Source organism: Castor canadensis, chromosome 12 (assembly GCF_047511655.1).
Source record: "Castor canadensis chromosome 12, mCasCan1.hap1v2, whole genome shotgun sequence".
Lineage (NCBI taxonomy): Eukaryota > Metazoa > Chordata > Mammalia > Rodentia > Castoridae > Castor > Castor canadensis.
In genome coordinates, this window is record NC_133397.1 from 22,924,165 (window position 1) to 22,937,919 (window position 13,755).

General features: G+C 49.9%; 1 protein-coding gene and 1 non-coding gene across 8 annotated transcripts; both read left to right on the forward strand.

Moving 5' to 3' along the window:
• Positions 1–156: 156 nt before the first annotated feature.
• Positions 157–12,668, forward strand: Khk (ketohexokinase). 7 transcript variants are annotated; one of them, XM_074049362.1, is made up of 9 exons: positions 157–545; positions 5,339–5,565; positions 7,510–7,586; positions 7,773–7,907; positions 9,844–9,916; positions 10,870–11,016; positions 11,901–11,989; positions 12,117–12,274; positions 12,374–12,668. In XM_074049362.1, exons 2-9 carry the CDS (start codon positions 5,464–5,466, stop codon positions 12,457–12,459), a joined length of 867 nt encoding a protein of 288 aa, XP_073905463.1. In that variant the 5' UTR covers positions 157–545; positions 5,339–5,463; the 3' UTR covers positions 12,460–12,668. The 7 variants fall into 7 exon arrangements, with proteins under 7 accessions (XP_073905463.1, XP_020010510.1, XP_073905465.1 ...); XM_020154921.2 differs by having other exon boundaries at positions 5,449–5,565; positions 7,452–7,586; XM_074049364.1 differs by having other exon boundaries at positions 157–429; positions 5,449–5,565; positions 7,452–7,586.
• LOC141415118 (U2 spliceosomal RNA) lies at positions 9,138–9,328 on the forward strand. Its single transcript, XR_012440143.1, has one exon. It is a non-coding gene; the product is annotated as a U2 spliceosomal RNA (small nuclear RNA).
• Positions 12,669–13,755: the final 1,087 nt, after the last annotated feature.

Sequence of the window (13,755 nt, forward strand, 5' to 3'; positions counted from 1 at the left end):
AGGCTCGTGGGCGGCGGAGGCGGAGCCTCGGCGGGGGAAGGGCGGGGCCTGGAGAGCGGGCCGCGGCGGCTGCGGGGTTGCTTGCGGAAGCTTGGGCTGGGAGTCCGAGCGGCAGGTGCAGGAGGGGGCGAGGAGGTGGCACGTTACTGGTACGCTTTTGCTTTGCATTCGTGAGATTGCCTGGCCGCGCTCTAGAACTTTGCTTTGGCTCCGAGTCTGACCAGCGAGGCCGAGACGTGGGAAGCGTTGCCATCTGCAGGGCCAGGCAACCTGCACGCCACCCCCACTGCACCGCTCGCGGCTGCGGGAGGCTTCCTGCAGGAGGAGCTCCGCCCGCGGGGGAGGAGCCAGGGCAGCCCGGGGAACCCCGACACTATCCTCCAATTGATAAGAGACCGAGCCCAGCAAGGCACCCTGTCAGCCCGGCAGGTAGGAAGCTCGGAGAGCAGCCTCATGGAAGAGAAGCAGATACTGTGCGTGGGGCTGGTGGTGCTGGACATCATCAATGTAGTGGACAAGTACCCAGAGGAGGACACGGACCGCAGGTAGGGGCGCCCAGGCCCCTCGGAGACCTCAGAGGCCGCTGCAGCCTCGCTGCCAAGGCTACAGGGCTGCTGAGCCAGGGACCTCGCAGTGAGGCCATGAGAGTCCACCCTGAGAACCGGCGCCCTCTGCCAGGGACGCCTGGGGACTCTCAGCAGGAGAGAAGAGAGTGGAGACCCTTAATAAGATACAGGCTTTCCCCTTCCCCCGTGTGTGTGTGTGTGTGTGTGTGTGTGTGTGTGTGTGTGAGAGAGAGAGAGAGAGAGAGAGAGAGAGAGAGAGAGAGAGAGAGAGAGAGAGAGTGTCTTACTTTGTACCTTGGACTCCCTATCCTCTTGGCTCAACCTCCAAGTGAGGGGATTCCAGGTTTGGACCAGGGACTCAAGACGCAGGCTTTGAATAACACTGTGTTAGCTAGTTCCCCTATCAACCCTGGGATTGTATGGGGTATCCCCATTTTACTGCTAAGCAAGTAGAGACTACATGATAAAGTGATTTGTCCAAGGGCACACAGCTAATAAGATGTTGGGACCGTTTCCTTTGTTACTTTAACTCCAAGCCCATGCACTTGCTTCTCACCAACAATTACCTCTTATTTATTGATCACATATGTATCCTACCTATAGCTAAAAAAGATGTGAGGTAGCTTACGGTAAGAGTATGTGCAGTTAGATTGTTCAAGAACACATGACATTTGAGCTTTGCCTGCAGCTCAGGGTTCAGGCACTGCAGGCAAACTGGGGCTGCCCTGAGTTAGGGGCAGATCTGGTTCATTAGCCACAGCAAGCTTTTCTTTGGTGCTAAGTTCCAAAACGAGTCTACCAGAAATCCTTTTTTTTTTAAATTTTTTTAACAAGGATGGATGAACAACAGACATATTGCACCTATCCTTCCCAGTTGTCTGGTGGAAGTTGAAGAGTCCTTTGATCGTTCTTTACTCTTGTTATGCTGTCATGCCGTGAACTCATTTCTGCGGGTGGGACACTGGCTTAGTGTAATCCAGCACTGCAAGCACTGAGAATTGCTTCTGGGTCGTCAGCTGTCTCAGCTGAGAACTGAATGAAAGGCAGTTTAAGGCTGAACCTAATGAGATGCTGCAGTGTTGATAGCCTCAAGGCTAATCCAAGCATGAGGATGCGGTGTTCTGCGGGATTTTGGTTCACAGAACTCCATCACTATGTGCACTCAGATCCTTTTTATAGCTGAGGAAGCTGAAGGTTTAGAGGAATTAAATGATTTTTTAAATCAGGCCACATGTTTATTAGTGGCAGAGCAGCAATGACAACTCCCGTCTGCAAGCTCGGTATCTAGTGCTCCAGCTTCTGTCGCTACCGCCCACCTCGTGGAGTTTACCCTTCACTTTGTGCTGCTTTGTTTGCCAAAAGTTAGAGCTCCTTGCCAGAGTTGCAGGGACAGTGAGGTACAGGGTGTGCTGCTGTGTAGACCTTTACCTACTTACCAAGGTGGAGCCAACCCCAGGAACCCATGCTCAGTGGGGAGTAAGGCTTATTCTCAAGAAAATGCAAATTTCAGGAAAATATGCAAGTTTATGGACTGCAGGCTCTTTAAGGACTGTATTGGGCCTGGGAAGATGGGAACTGCCTCATTCCACTAGAGCTCCCATTCCTCTTGACCTTGATTGTATGGAAGGAGAGGGGATTGTCGGCTAGCTCCCATTCTAATGGGGCAGGTTCAGAAGGGGGTTACTACGGGAGGTTCTGCCAGCCTCCCTGCCCTCAGGGTGTGCCTCCCTCTGTTGCCCACAGAGCTGATTCCTACAGCTCCACTCCTGGACTCTCTTGGTCCTTCTAGAAGAGCAAGCCTGAGTAGGACCCGTCTTTCCTGGGTATCTCAGCCTTGTCTGTCCCACGGTCTCTCAGGTCTTGGAACTCAGTCAGACCCCTGAGAAAATGTCCCCTGCCTCCCACAGTCCATGCCAAATAGGCCCTTCCAGAAAGCATGCTTGTGTTCTGCAGAGCATTTCTGCACAGAAAGTATCAGCGTGCCTTTGAAAGTTTCCCCAGTGAAATCCTATACCCTTTCTTAGAAACCCCATGGAAGCTTGGGCCTAACTGCTTTTCATTTAAAAATAAGAAATAGAGGTGGCAAGTGTGATCAAAGTACACTGTGTACATGTATGGAAATACCACAGTGAAACGCCTCACTTTGTACAATTTATATATGCTAATAAAAATAAACAGAGGGTAAATAGCAATGGCTTTAGAGTCGGGAAAACTGGGCCCTGATGTCAGCTTTGTCATTGACTATTGGTGTGGGTTGGCAGAATGGCTCAAGTGGTAGAGCGCCTGCTTAGGAAGCGTGAGTTCAAACCCCAGTACTGCCAAAACTCAACTATTGGTGTGACCTTGAGCAGGTCCTCTTCCTCTAGGCTCCTCCTTTCTTTTCATGGACAGATCTTTGCCCTTTACAAATTTATATCTTTTTTTTCCTAATGAGGACATGCTCCCCTTTTCCCAAGGCCGAAGGGAACTTCAGGTTAAGTTTTGTGTACAAATATAGTTAAGCCTAAAAATTCTGGTTCTATAATTTCTCTGTTTTATTGGTGATGGTTTTATTTTTTGAGACAGGGTCTTTCTGTGTAACCGAGGCTGGCCTCAAACTTGCAATCCTCCTGCCTCAGAACTCCCTTCCCAAGTTGCTGGGATTACAGATAGGTACCACCATTCTCGGCTTCTGTTTTTTCTCGAATTAATTTTTCTTTGGTTTTTGTTTCTCTTTTTGTAAACTGCCACTATTATTATTGTTGTTGTTGTTATTAATATTTGGAACTGGCACAACAGAAATAACCACCTACACTTTTCCCTTTTGCAGCATTACTAGAGCACAAGTGAGAAATCATTAAAGTGCTTTGATTGTATGTGTGTACATTATTTCGGTTGGTGATAACTGTGAAGTCCTTCAGGTGTATCTTGTTAGTTTCAGATGGCCAGTTAAATGATGGAGAACAACTGGTCTGTACTCCATAATCTTTTGAGTTTTTTTTTTTTTTGGTGGGGAAATTTGAACTCAGGGTCTTGACACTTACTAGGCAGGTGCTCTACCACTTGAGCCATATCCCCCAAGCCCTTTTTGCTTTCCTTGTTTTTTGAATAGGGTTTTGTGTTTATGCCCTGGCAGGCCTGAACCATGATCCTTCTATTTATGCTTTCCCTGTAGTTGGGATGTATTTGAGCTTTTGATGTAAAAGTCACTCCCACATACCACACACCTTTTTAAAAACTTTTTAAATTTTTATTTATTTATTTATTTTGCACTACTGGGGTTTTTTTTTTTTCATTTTTCTTTTATTGTTCATATGTGCATACAAGGCTTGGTTCATTTCTCCCCCCGCCCCCACCCCCTCCCTTACCACCCACTCCACCCCCTCCCTCTCCCCCCCCCAATACCCAGCAGAAACTATTTTGCCCTTATTTCTAATTTTGTTGTAGAGAGAGTATAAGCAATAATAGGAAGGAACAAGGGTTTTTGCTAGTTGAGATAAGGATAGCTATACAGGGCATTGACTCACATTGATTTCCTGTGCGTGGGTGTTACCTTCTAGGTTAATTCTTTTTGATCTCACCTTTTCTCTAGTACCTGTTCCCCTTTTCCTATTGGCCTCAGTTGCTTTAAGGTATCTGCTTTAGTTTCTCTGCGTTAAGGGCAACAAATGCTAGCTAGTTTTTTAGGTGTCTTACCTATCCTCACCCCTTCCTTGTGTGCTCTCGCTTTTATCATGTGCTCATAGTCCAATCCCATTGTTGTGTTTACCCTTGATCTAATGTCCACATATGAGGGAGAACATACGATTTTTGGTTTTTTGAGCCAGGCTAACCTCACTCAGAATGATGTTCTCCAATTCCATCCATTTACCAGCGAATGATAACATTTCGTTCTTCTTCATGGCTGCATAAAATTCCATTGTGTATAGATACCACATTTTCTTAATCCATTCGTCAGTGGTGGGGCATCTTGGCTGTTTCCATAACTTGGCTATTGTGAATAGTGCCGCAATAAACATGGATGTGCAGGTGCCTCTGGAGTAACAGTCTTTTGGGTATATCCCCAAGAGTGGTATTGCTGGATCAAATGGTAGATCGATGTCCAGCTTTTTAAGTAGCTTCCAAATTTTTTTCCAGAGTGGTTGTACTAGTCTACATTCCCACCAACATGCACTACTGGGTTTAAACTCCAGGGCCTCATGCTTGCTAGGCAGGCACGCTACCACTTGAGCCACTCTCCCAGCCTCCCCAAATTTTTTAAATGATGCTGGAGATGGAACCCAGGGCCTTGGGCATGTAGGCTAGTGCTTTGCTGAGCTACACGCATTTCATAAATGAACACAACATTGGGTTTGCTCTCCTATCTGCTCATTTTGTTTTATAACTCAGCAGTTTTTATTAAAGTGGGCTGTACTGGAACAGGAAGAGGTAGTAAATGTGATCCTTTTGGGAAAAGGCATTTGGTCTTTGAATCCTTGAAGTTGGTCAGGTCATCGAGGAGGAGGCTTAGGGTACAGCCTTCCGGGAACAGCTCTGACCAGGGAAAAGGGTTCATTGTGACTGAGGAGGAGATGACCTAGACTTAGCAGAACCTTCAAATTGTGATGGACCCAGTGGATGGTTTTCCGATTTCCTGAGAACAGGTGAAGCAGTCAAAGTAATTGCTGCTGTGAGCTTGAATGCAACCCAACTGGGGGACAGACCTGGCTGGCAGCTAAGCCCCTTCCTTTGGCTGAGCCTCAGATGCAATATGTAGAGAACAGCTGCCACCTAGCTGCTCCCATCTCTTCCAGGATCTGCTCCCAGGGTCGTCCTGTGGACACCTACGCAGGGGCTATGGTTGACCCTGCTTCTCCTGGGAGCAGCCTGCTGGGGCTGCAGGGTCCTGCCTGGTGCTTTGCAGGTGCCTGTCCCAGCGATGGCAGCGTGGAGGCAACGCATCCAACTCCTGCACTGTCCTTGCCCTGCTCGGAGCCCCTTGTGCCTTCATGGGCTCGCTGGCCCCTGGCCCTGTCGCGGAGTAAGTCCAGGATGGGGTACCTGTTGGGGGAGGCTTGCCTTTGGGGGATAGAGAGAAGAAGGATGTGGTCTGTCTGCTGTTAGGTGTTAATGCCGCTCCTGTGAAAACTTCCTACTGCTTGCAATTTCGCTGCTTAGGTGTCCCCACCTTCTCCTTCCTTGTTTCCTATAGACTCCTTGGTGGACTTGCCTTTGCCCCTCTTAAGTCCCTTATCCTGGCTGTGCCTGAGGCAGAAGCAGTTAGGGACATATTGTACCCACCCTTTCTCAGGGAGGTGCAGCATCTGTTGTCCCAGGGAGGAGGTCCATAGTTTTTTTCCCTGTTGAAGGGCAGGGTCATGTCCTCATGTTCACTGAAGGCGTCAGAGTACCCTGCTCAGGACACCCCAAGGCTACATGCTAAAGCTTGGCCCAGAGCTCACACCTCCCAGCTCGCTGTGGAGGCTGCAGCCCATAAGTGGCCCACGTGCTTTTCCATATTGGCTGCTGCAAGGACCCAAGAGCCCTTTGACCCCGGGCACTGCTGACTCGGCAAGCACTTATCAGGAGGTGAGGCCCATACTTTGCCCCTGTGAGCACTGGGACAGACTGCCAGTTTGTTGACCTGTGAAGTGTAGCCCTGTGAACCTTGGTTTGAGAGGGCTGCTGCCAAGGCCCCACTATTTGAGCCAGAGCCAAACCCCCTGCCTTGGTGAGCTGGCACAAGGCAAATAAGGGCAGAGAATCTGTCCTAGAGAAGGGACAGAGGGATTAGGAGACAAGGGCTGGTCACTTGTTAACACTATTCAATAGTTCCTTCCCTCCAGAAGAGCAAAACTGTGACTGCTCCTTAGGGTAGTAGGCTCTCCACAAAGTTGTCATGCTGGTGGGTGTGCCATTCAGAATGTCCACGTGTTCCACAAATATTTAAAGGGCTCCTACCATGTACCAGGCACTGTGGGTATAAAAAGTTATTTGGCAAACCAAACCATATTTCTGATTCTTTGAGAAAATCACTATTTAAAGGACCCTTGAGGTACAGGCTTTGTTACCTACAACCCTGTCTTATCCAGTTTTGGTGCTGTTGAAAGTTGGGTCTGGTCAGAAAAAAACCAGGATGGTAGCTGGAGTGCTGGGGCTCTTGCACTTCCTGGGAGAAGTAGCTGACCTCCTTGCTCTCCTGCTGGTGTTGTCTTTCTTTTTTTATTTTTTGGTGGTAACTGGAGTTTGAACTCAGGCCTCATAATTGTTAAGCAGGCACTCTACCACTTGAGCCACACCCTCAGCCCTGGTGCATTCTTTCTAAGGGGATGTCCTTGGGCTTACTGACTGGAGGACATTCAAGGAAGACATCCTCAACCAGGCCATAGAGAGCTTACTGCCCAGGGTGAGGGCAATTGGAGGGCAGGACAGTGAGCAGGCCCACTAGGTCAGCACCACTTCTTGGCTGGGCATCCTGGAGGAAATGTAGAGTGAGGAATCACAGAAGGGACTCCAGAGGAGATCACCATAGGCATGAGTACCACAGAGGGCAACTGGGAGGGGGGCAAAGTATCGCCTTGGTGATTAATGATTAATTCTGCCTGGGTCTGACATAAAACAGGTCACAGTGCCCACACCAGCTTGGTTCAAACAGGATACAGAGTCTAGGTCCCAAATCTACCCCATCTAGATTGATGACCAATAGCAAACTCTTTCCAGCCTCAGTTGGAATGAAAGAATGTCTTCTGGATTCTAGCTCTGAGCTCCAGGCTCTGCACCCCTGTCTTTTCTGCCTCCTGGCACAGCCTGTGACAAAACTGGGATTCCCAGTTCTCTCCTAGCCCCTTCTGCATGCACCCTTGCCAATTATCCTCCAGTCCCCCAAACCTTTGCCTGCCCCTCCCCCTGGGTTGCTCCACCTGGCAGCTTTGTCCTGGATGACCTCCGCCGCTATTCTGTGGATCTACGCTACTTGGTCTTTCAGTCCACAGGCTCCATCCCCATCTCCACAGTCATCATCAACGAGGCCAGTGGTAGCCGCACCATCTTGCACGCCTACAGGTTTGTACACCTGTCTGTGCTTTGCCAGCTGCTGCCGTTGTCACCGAACTCCCAGAACAGGACCCTTCTTCTCCCAGAGGCCCATGTACTGCAGTACCCCTTCCCACTTCTGGGGTAGGTCCATTCCATGTGTAGGCTCTAACCTGTGTCTCCTTGCCCTCTCCCTGGCTCGGTCTCCACCTCAAGCTTCTTGGTGGCTGACTTCAGGCAGCAGGGCGTGGATGTGTCTCACGTAGCCTGGCAGAGTAAAGGGGATACCCCTTGCTCTTGCTGCATCGTCAACAACTCCAGTGGCTCCCGTACCATTATACTCTACGACACGTAAGGCGCCCAGCCTCTCCCTTGCCCAACCCACCAATCAGTTCCCTCACTCACCACTGTGGGCATCCTGCTGCCTCCCACCCATGGCTTCTCTGGGCCAGAAATTGTCCCTGGGCCAAGCTGTTCAGTGATTTCTGAATTGTTTTTAATTAGGGGAGAAGTGAGGTGGGAAGGGGTAGGCTCTGCTCTGCCTGGTGACTTGACCTTGGTCAACACTAATGATGAGCAGGCAGTCCTATACAAAATGTAATTGATGATATGATTCCTCCATAATTAATCAATCAGCATCTTGGGTATGGAGAAATTGTTCCCAGGACAGAGGGGTGCGAGATGTGAGTCAACTCATCTCAAACCCCGTAAGGTTAGGGGACCCACTGGGATTTCCAAGATCAATCCAAGAGTTGCCAGCCTGCAGCATGGCACCAAGGAGCTGAGACTTGGTTGGTCCAAAGGGATGAGACCCCAAAGATCCTTGCAAGATGAAATCAAACACACCACACATACACTGTTTGCAGCCATTGCTGAAGGAGGAGGAGGGAAAACATTGGGTCAGCAGATCAGGACTGCAGGATGTAGTGCTAACATGGACAGAAAAACATCACTTCTGGGTCGTAAGGGTGGGCCTCCATCCCTTTCATCCCACCTGACTCCCTCCTGAATAGTCTCAGAGGTTCATTTTACTGAGAATTTAGTATATGACAGGTACTGGATTAGGACTGGGAAGGCCTGAGTTCAGCTGCCTTGGGTTAAGGCTCTCCCTACTGCCTAACATGACCACTGGACCTGGGAAGTCATTTCAGGACAGATTTATGATGCTTGGGCTCTGTATATCCTAACATAAATATGTGGGTACACGTGTGCTAGGCATTCCTTCAGATCGGGCATTCCCTTGTTACCTGCCAGAAAGCAACAATCTGTAGCCACTCTGATCAAGGACACAGATAGGCATTCATGAGAAGGGAGGAAAGGAGTTCTAAGGAAAAATGTTTATTACTCACTGTCCTTGGTGCAGGCTGTTCACACACATACCTCCACCTGCAGCAGGCCTAAGGCTAGGGCTCCCAGCACTGTGCACAGATGGGGGAAGCAGTCTCAGAAAGTCACACAGATAGTAAGTAGGATGAAGGAGGGGGACATCAGCTGTGTGTAGGTCTCTGGCCAAGGAGTGTTGAAGAAGACCCTTTCTTGGGACTCTACACCTAGGTCAACCAAACTTAAAAGTCAAGTGCCATCCCTTCTTGGCCTTTTGGCTAAGATCAAGTGTAGTATCTGTTCTTATCAGTTTAATATCTGATACGTCCTCTATCCGAGGACAATATATTAAATGGATTTTTGGAACAAGGAGATGGAATAGGAGCTTGCTCCGTCCACTCCACGCATCAACCTGGTATTGCAGAACCTCCAGGAACAGTGCACCAAAAAAAAAAAAAAAAAAAAAACCTCAAGTGCCACCTTTGTCCTTAGGGTGGAGACAGGGAGCTGCCAAACTCAGGACATGGTGTTGTGCTTGTCACAGGCAAGCTACCAATGCTGGGGTAGGAAAAGTTACCCTGCAAGGCAGCCATGGGCTTTCTAGTTCGCTGAGGCGCTGCATGCTGGGAGCTGTGTACTGCCAGCAAAGGGGATTTGGGGAAGTGTAGTCCCTAGCACTCAGGCATTCTGGGAGGTGTGGTCTCCAAGGCACACGAGCTGGCTCCTTGACCACATGCTGCAGCTGAGTTTACTCCTAGATAACATCAGGCACTGAACTCAGAAAGGGACCCTTCAGCAAACTGTGACATTCCTAGAGCGAGCCTGAGAACCCTGTGCTTCTCAGCTTCTTGCCATGCTGCTGGCAGTGTGCTAGGCATAGGGTCCCCAGCAGCAGTTGGATAACCTGGCTCTGGCTGACCTCACCAGGCCCCTTCTTTTCTGTCCTGTCCATCTTGTGATGTAGGAACCTACCAGATGTGTCTGCTAAGGACTTCGAGAAGGTTGATCTGACCCGGTTCAAGTGGATCCACATTGAGGCAAGCCCAGCTCTACCTGTGTTTTAGGGGTTCAGCATGCCAGGTGCCTCTACATGCTCTAGCTCCTTCTTGATTTCTTTGAACCGTGAAGTACCTTAGAGATAAATGAATCATCCCTCAGCCCCTCTCCACACTTCCTAATGTTTTCAGGTAAGGAAACTAAGGCCCAGAAAGATTAGGTGACACAGCAGGATGTAGGCATAGCTGGCTCCAGGTGAAATCCAGTGCTCTTTGTGTATGGCCAACTCTGGCCCTAGCTACTTAGGGCTTGACCTGTTTTATTACTGGGAAGCAGGGAGGAGAAGACCTGACCCAGTTCCCAAATAAAGAGAACTGGAACCTTCACTCTAGGGGAGAAGTTTTAGAGTCTAAGTGAGAGGAAACCCCAAGAAGTCCTGAGTTCCATTCTTAGCCCTGTCATTATTGGTTCTTCAGAAAATATAGCTCTTGCCAGGCATAGTGGTACATGCCTGTAATCCCAGTACTCAGGAGGCCTGAGGCAGGAGAATTGTGTGTTGGAGGCCAACCTGGGCTATATAACAAGTTCTGGCCATCCTGGACTAGATAGTGAGAACTTGTCTCTAAAAAAAAAAAAAAAAAAAAGAAAAGAAAAGAAAAAACAGACAATAAAAATGAAAGAAAGAAACTGTCTTTCTACATAGCCCAAGTTGGCCTGGAATTCAAGATCCTTCTGCCTCAGCCTCCCAAGTGCTGGGATTATAGGCATGTTCCAGCACTCGCAGCTTCTTTTATTCTTTAGTCTCATTTGTGAAATGGAAAAGCTGTTGACAAGGTCTCCAAGGTCTGTGGCAGCCCTAGAATTTTGTGGCTTAGGATGGGGTTCCAGCCCAGCCTCCCCCAAACCTTCTCCCTCCTCACCCAGAGTTCCAGAAGGGAGGGAAGAGTGAGCTCTATCAGCTGGGCACTGCTTGAGCTGCCCTATCCTGCCATAGGGCCGGAATGCATCTGAGCAGGTGAAGATGCTGCGTAGGATAGAAGAGCACAATGCCAGCCAGCCTCCGCCGCAGAAGATCCGGGTGTCCGTGGAGATAGAGAAGCCCCGAGAAGAGCTGTACCAGCTGTTTAGCTATGGCGAGGTGGTGAGTGCCCCACATCCAAAGCTAACTGAGTTTTTAGAGGGGCCACGCGGGCCCCTGGTCCTGCCTGTCATTCTCCTGGGAAGGAATGAGGATACCCAGAGGGCTTGGACAAGGCCCAGACAGCCACATGCATCTCCCCTTGGGCCTCCTCCATTGTCTTCCTCAGCAAAAGGAGGGGATCAAACCGTTCTTGGAGGCTCCAGGTCTCTTCCACCTCTGAGATGGGTGGCAGCCACTAGGAGTGAGGGGAGGGTGGGAAGAAGACCTGCACCAAGTAAATCAGGGCAGGGCTGGGTGTATGTGGAATTCAGGATACTCCTAGCGGCATAGCAGAAGCTGGTTGACACTGTCTAGCCACTGGTCCTCAGCCTTGGTGCATAATTTAAAACTATGGAGGCCCACCTCTTGTTTTTTATTGAATTGGTAGAGGTAGAGACAGGGATTCTCTATTTTTCAGCAAAACTATCCCTGGAAATTCAATTTAGAATCCTTGTTGCTTTTTTTAAATTTTTTTTAAACAAATGAGGAGGACATAGTTGTTGAGGGGAATGGTGAGGAACAAAACAAAACAAGGTTCACTCAGGATTGCCAGCAAGTTTTGACTGCACCTGGTAGGTTTCACCCCAAGATGGCGCTCCAGGCTCTTTCTGAGTTTTCAATTTACTGATCCAAAACAAACAGACCAAGGCTTTGGTGTCACAATTTACAAGGCTGTATTCTAGCACATCTGTAGCAAGTGTAAAAACCTGTTCCTACAGTACAGTGAGATGCCATGTTGGGATTTATGTAGCTCTGCTGGGGTTTTTTTCATGGGGGAAACACTGGGCTACTGGTGGTGAGTGACTAGTCGGAGGTGGCTGCCAGCCTGTCTTCCATGCCCACAGGTGTTTGTCAGCAAAGACATAGCCAAGCACTTGGGGTTCCAGTCAGCAGCAGAAGCCCTAAGGGGCTTGTACAGTCGTGTGAGGAAAGGGTGAGTGGGGAAGCCAGGAAGGGGACCTAGAGGGTTAGGGTGGGGGTGAGCCTCTACTTCAGGAGTCTGTCCTGCTGGGTCTGGGGGATGGGGTGGACTGACTCCCAGCTGAGCGGAGGACTTGCAGGGCTACACTCATCTGTGCCTGGGCTGAGAATGGTGCGGATGCCCTGGGTCCTGATGGCCAGCTGCTGCACTCAGATGCCTTCCCGCCTCCCAGAGTAGTGGACACCCTGGGGGCGGGAGACACCTTCAATGCCTCCGTCATCTTCAGCCTTTCCCAGGGTAAGTACCCCAGCAGAAGGAAGCAAGGTTGAGGCCTGCCCCTGTTCAGAACACCTGCTGATTCAGTTACTTTTGTTTCATCATCCCTACCCCTCTCAGGGAACAGCATGCAAGAGGCACTGAGGTTTGGCTGCCAGGTGGCTGGCAAGAAGTGTGGCCTGCAGGGGTTTGATGGCATTGTGTGAAAGCCATGTGGTAGGAGGCACCGACTCAGCACCCCCCTTGGAGGCTGGCATCACTGCCTGCTGTGGTCTTCTCTTCTCCATCCAGCCTGGTAGCTGGCTGCTCTGCTCCCTGGGCAGATGTGGGCTGTTGAAAGGACTCTGCCTGTGCCCTTTGTCACACTGCATCTCACCCTGCAGAGCCTCAGAACAAATAAAGCTCCTTCCCCTGAGCCAGTTTCCTCTGGTCATGTTTGTCCTTCTTGATGTTTGTACTGCTCTGGTTGACATTCCTGAAGCTTTGACATTCTAGTCCCTCCCTCTTTTCCTCCATTTCCAGATTAACCACCCTACTCAGGCCCAGAGGAGTGGCTGCCTAGGCTACAACAGCAGGAAGTACCCCAGCCTTACCACCAGCTGTCCCCAGAGTATGGGAAGCTGGGCTCTCCCTGATGAGAGCAGCCAAGGCGGGGGAAGGGAGAGATGTAGAGACCTTGAGCCCTCCTGGTTGGGGTGAGCAGTTAGCTCCCCAGCTGTCCAAATAACCAGAAGCCACGAGGAAAAGTCCTCAGAACCCCTGCACTGTGCAGATTGACAGGAGCTAACAGTCCATACAGCTGAGCCAACAATAGGCAGTGAGCAGAGTCTGCTCTGCGGTTCCATGGGGCCTTCATAGTCCAAAAACACTGCCTCCCATGGGCAACCCCAGAGCCTGAAAGCCCCAGCCTTGGAGCCTGCCTTACAGTGAAGTGGTACTTCAGCCACAACTGTGACCCAATACAGAATGCTGCAGTCCCCTGGGGAAGTCAGATCCACATGGCCTGTTGGAATTGAGGGCCGACTTCATATAGGTGGAGTGGGGTGGGGTGGGAGCTGAGGCCATGTAGCATAATCAAGAACACGGGATTTAGTGTCAGGCAGACCCGAATTCAAAGCTTTCATTTAATTAGGGTTCATCACTTCATTCCATCTTCTTTAACTGCCTCATCTGTCAAATGGAGCTAGTTTTGCCCATTCATAAAATTATTGTGAGGATAAAAATATAAAATGCCAGCATAGCACCTGCTGTATACCAGGCTTTTGAAAATGGTAATATTACTGGGGACAGGAGGGCAGAAGCGGGGTCGTGTGGACTATCGGCCCTGGGTTGCAGCAGGGCATGGAGTCCAAACACCAGAAGGAAGGAGAACCAGGTGTTTGAGACATGAGACTGAGCTTTCTTCATGGGTTGTCTGCAGCTGACCATGGCTAGTGCTGCTGACCCTCCGGCCAGAAGCACTGGGAAAGCTCGATCTCTGTCCTTCCAAGAGGCTTATCAAG

Excerpts from the sequence above, each read along its gene's own strand:
- Khk (XM_020154921.2), top strand. The coding sequence starts at position 454 with ATGGAAGAGAAGCAGATACTGTGCGTGGGGCTGGTGGTGCTGGACATC. Across the intron at positions 9,917-10,869 it reads TCAAGTGGATCCACATTGAG|GGCCGGAATGCATCTGAGCA; the intron begins GCAAGCCCAGCT and ends ATCCTGCCATAG. Across the intron at positions 11,017-11,900 it reads TGTTTAGCTATGGCGAGGTG|GTGTTTGTCAGCAAAGACAT; the intron begins GTGAGTGCCCCA and ends CCATGCCCACAG.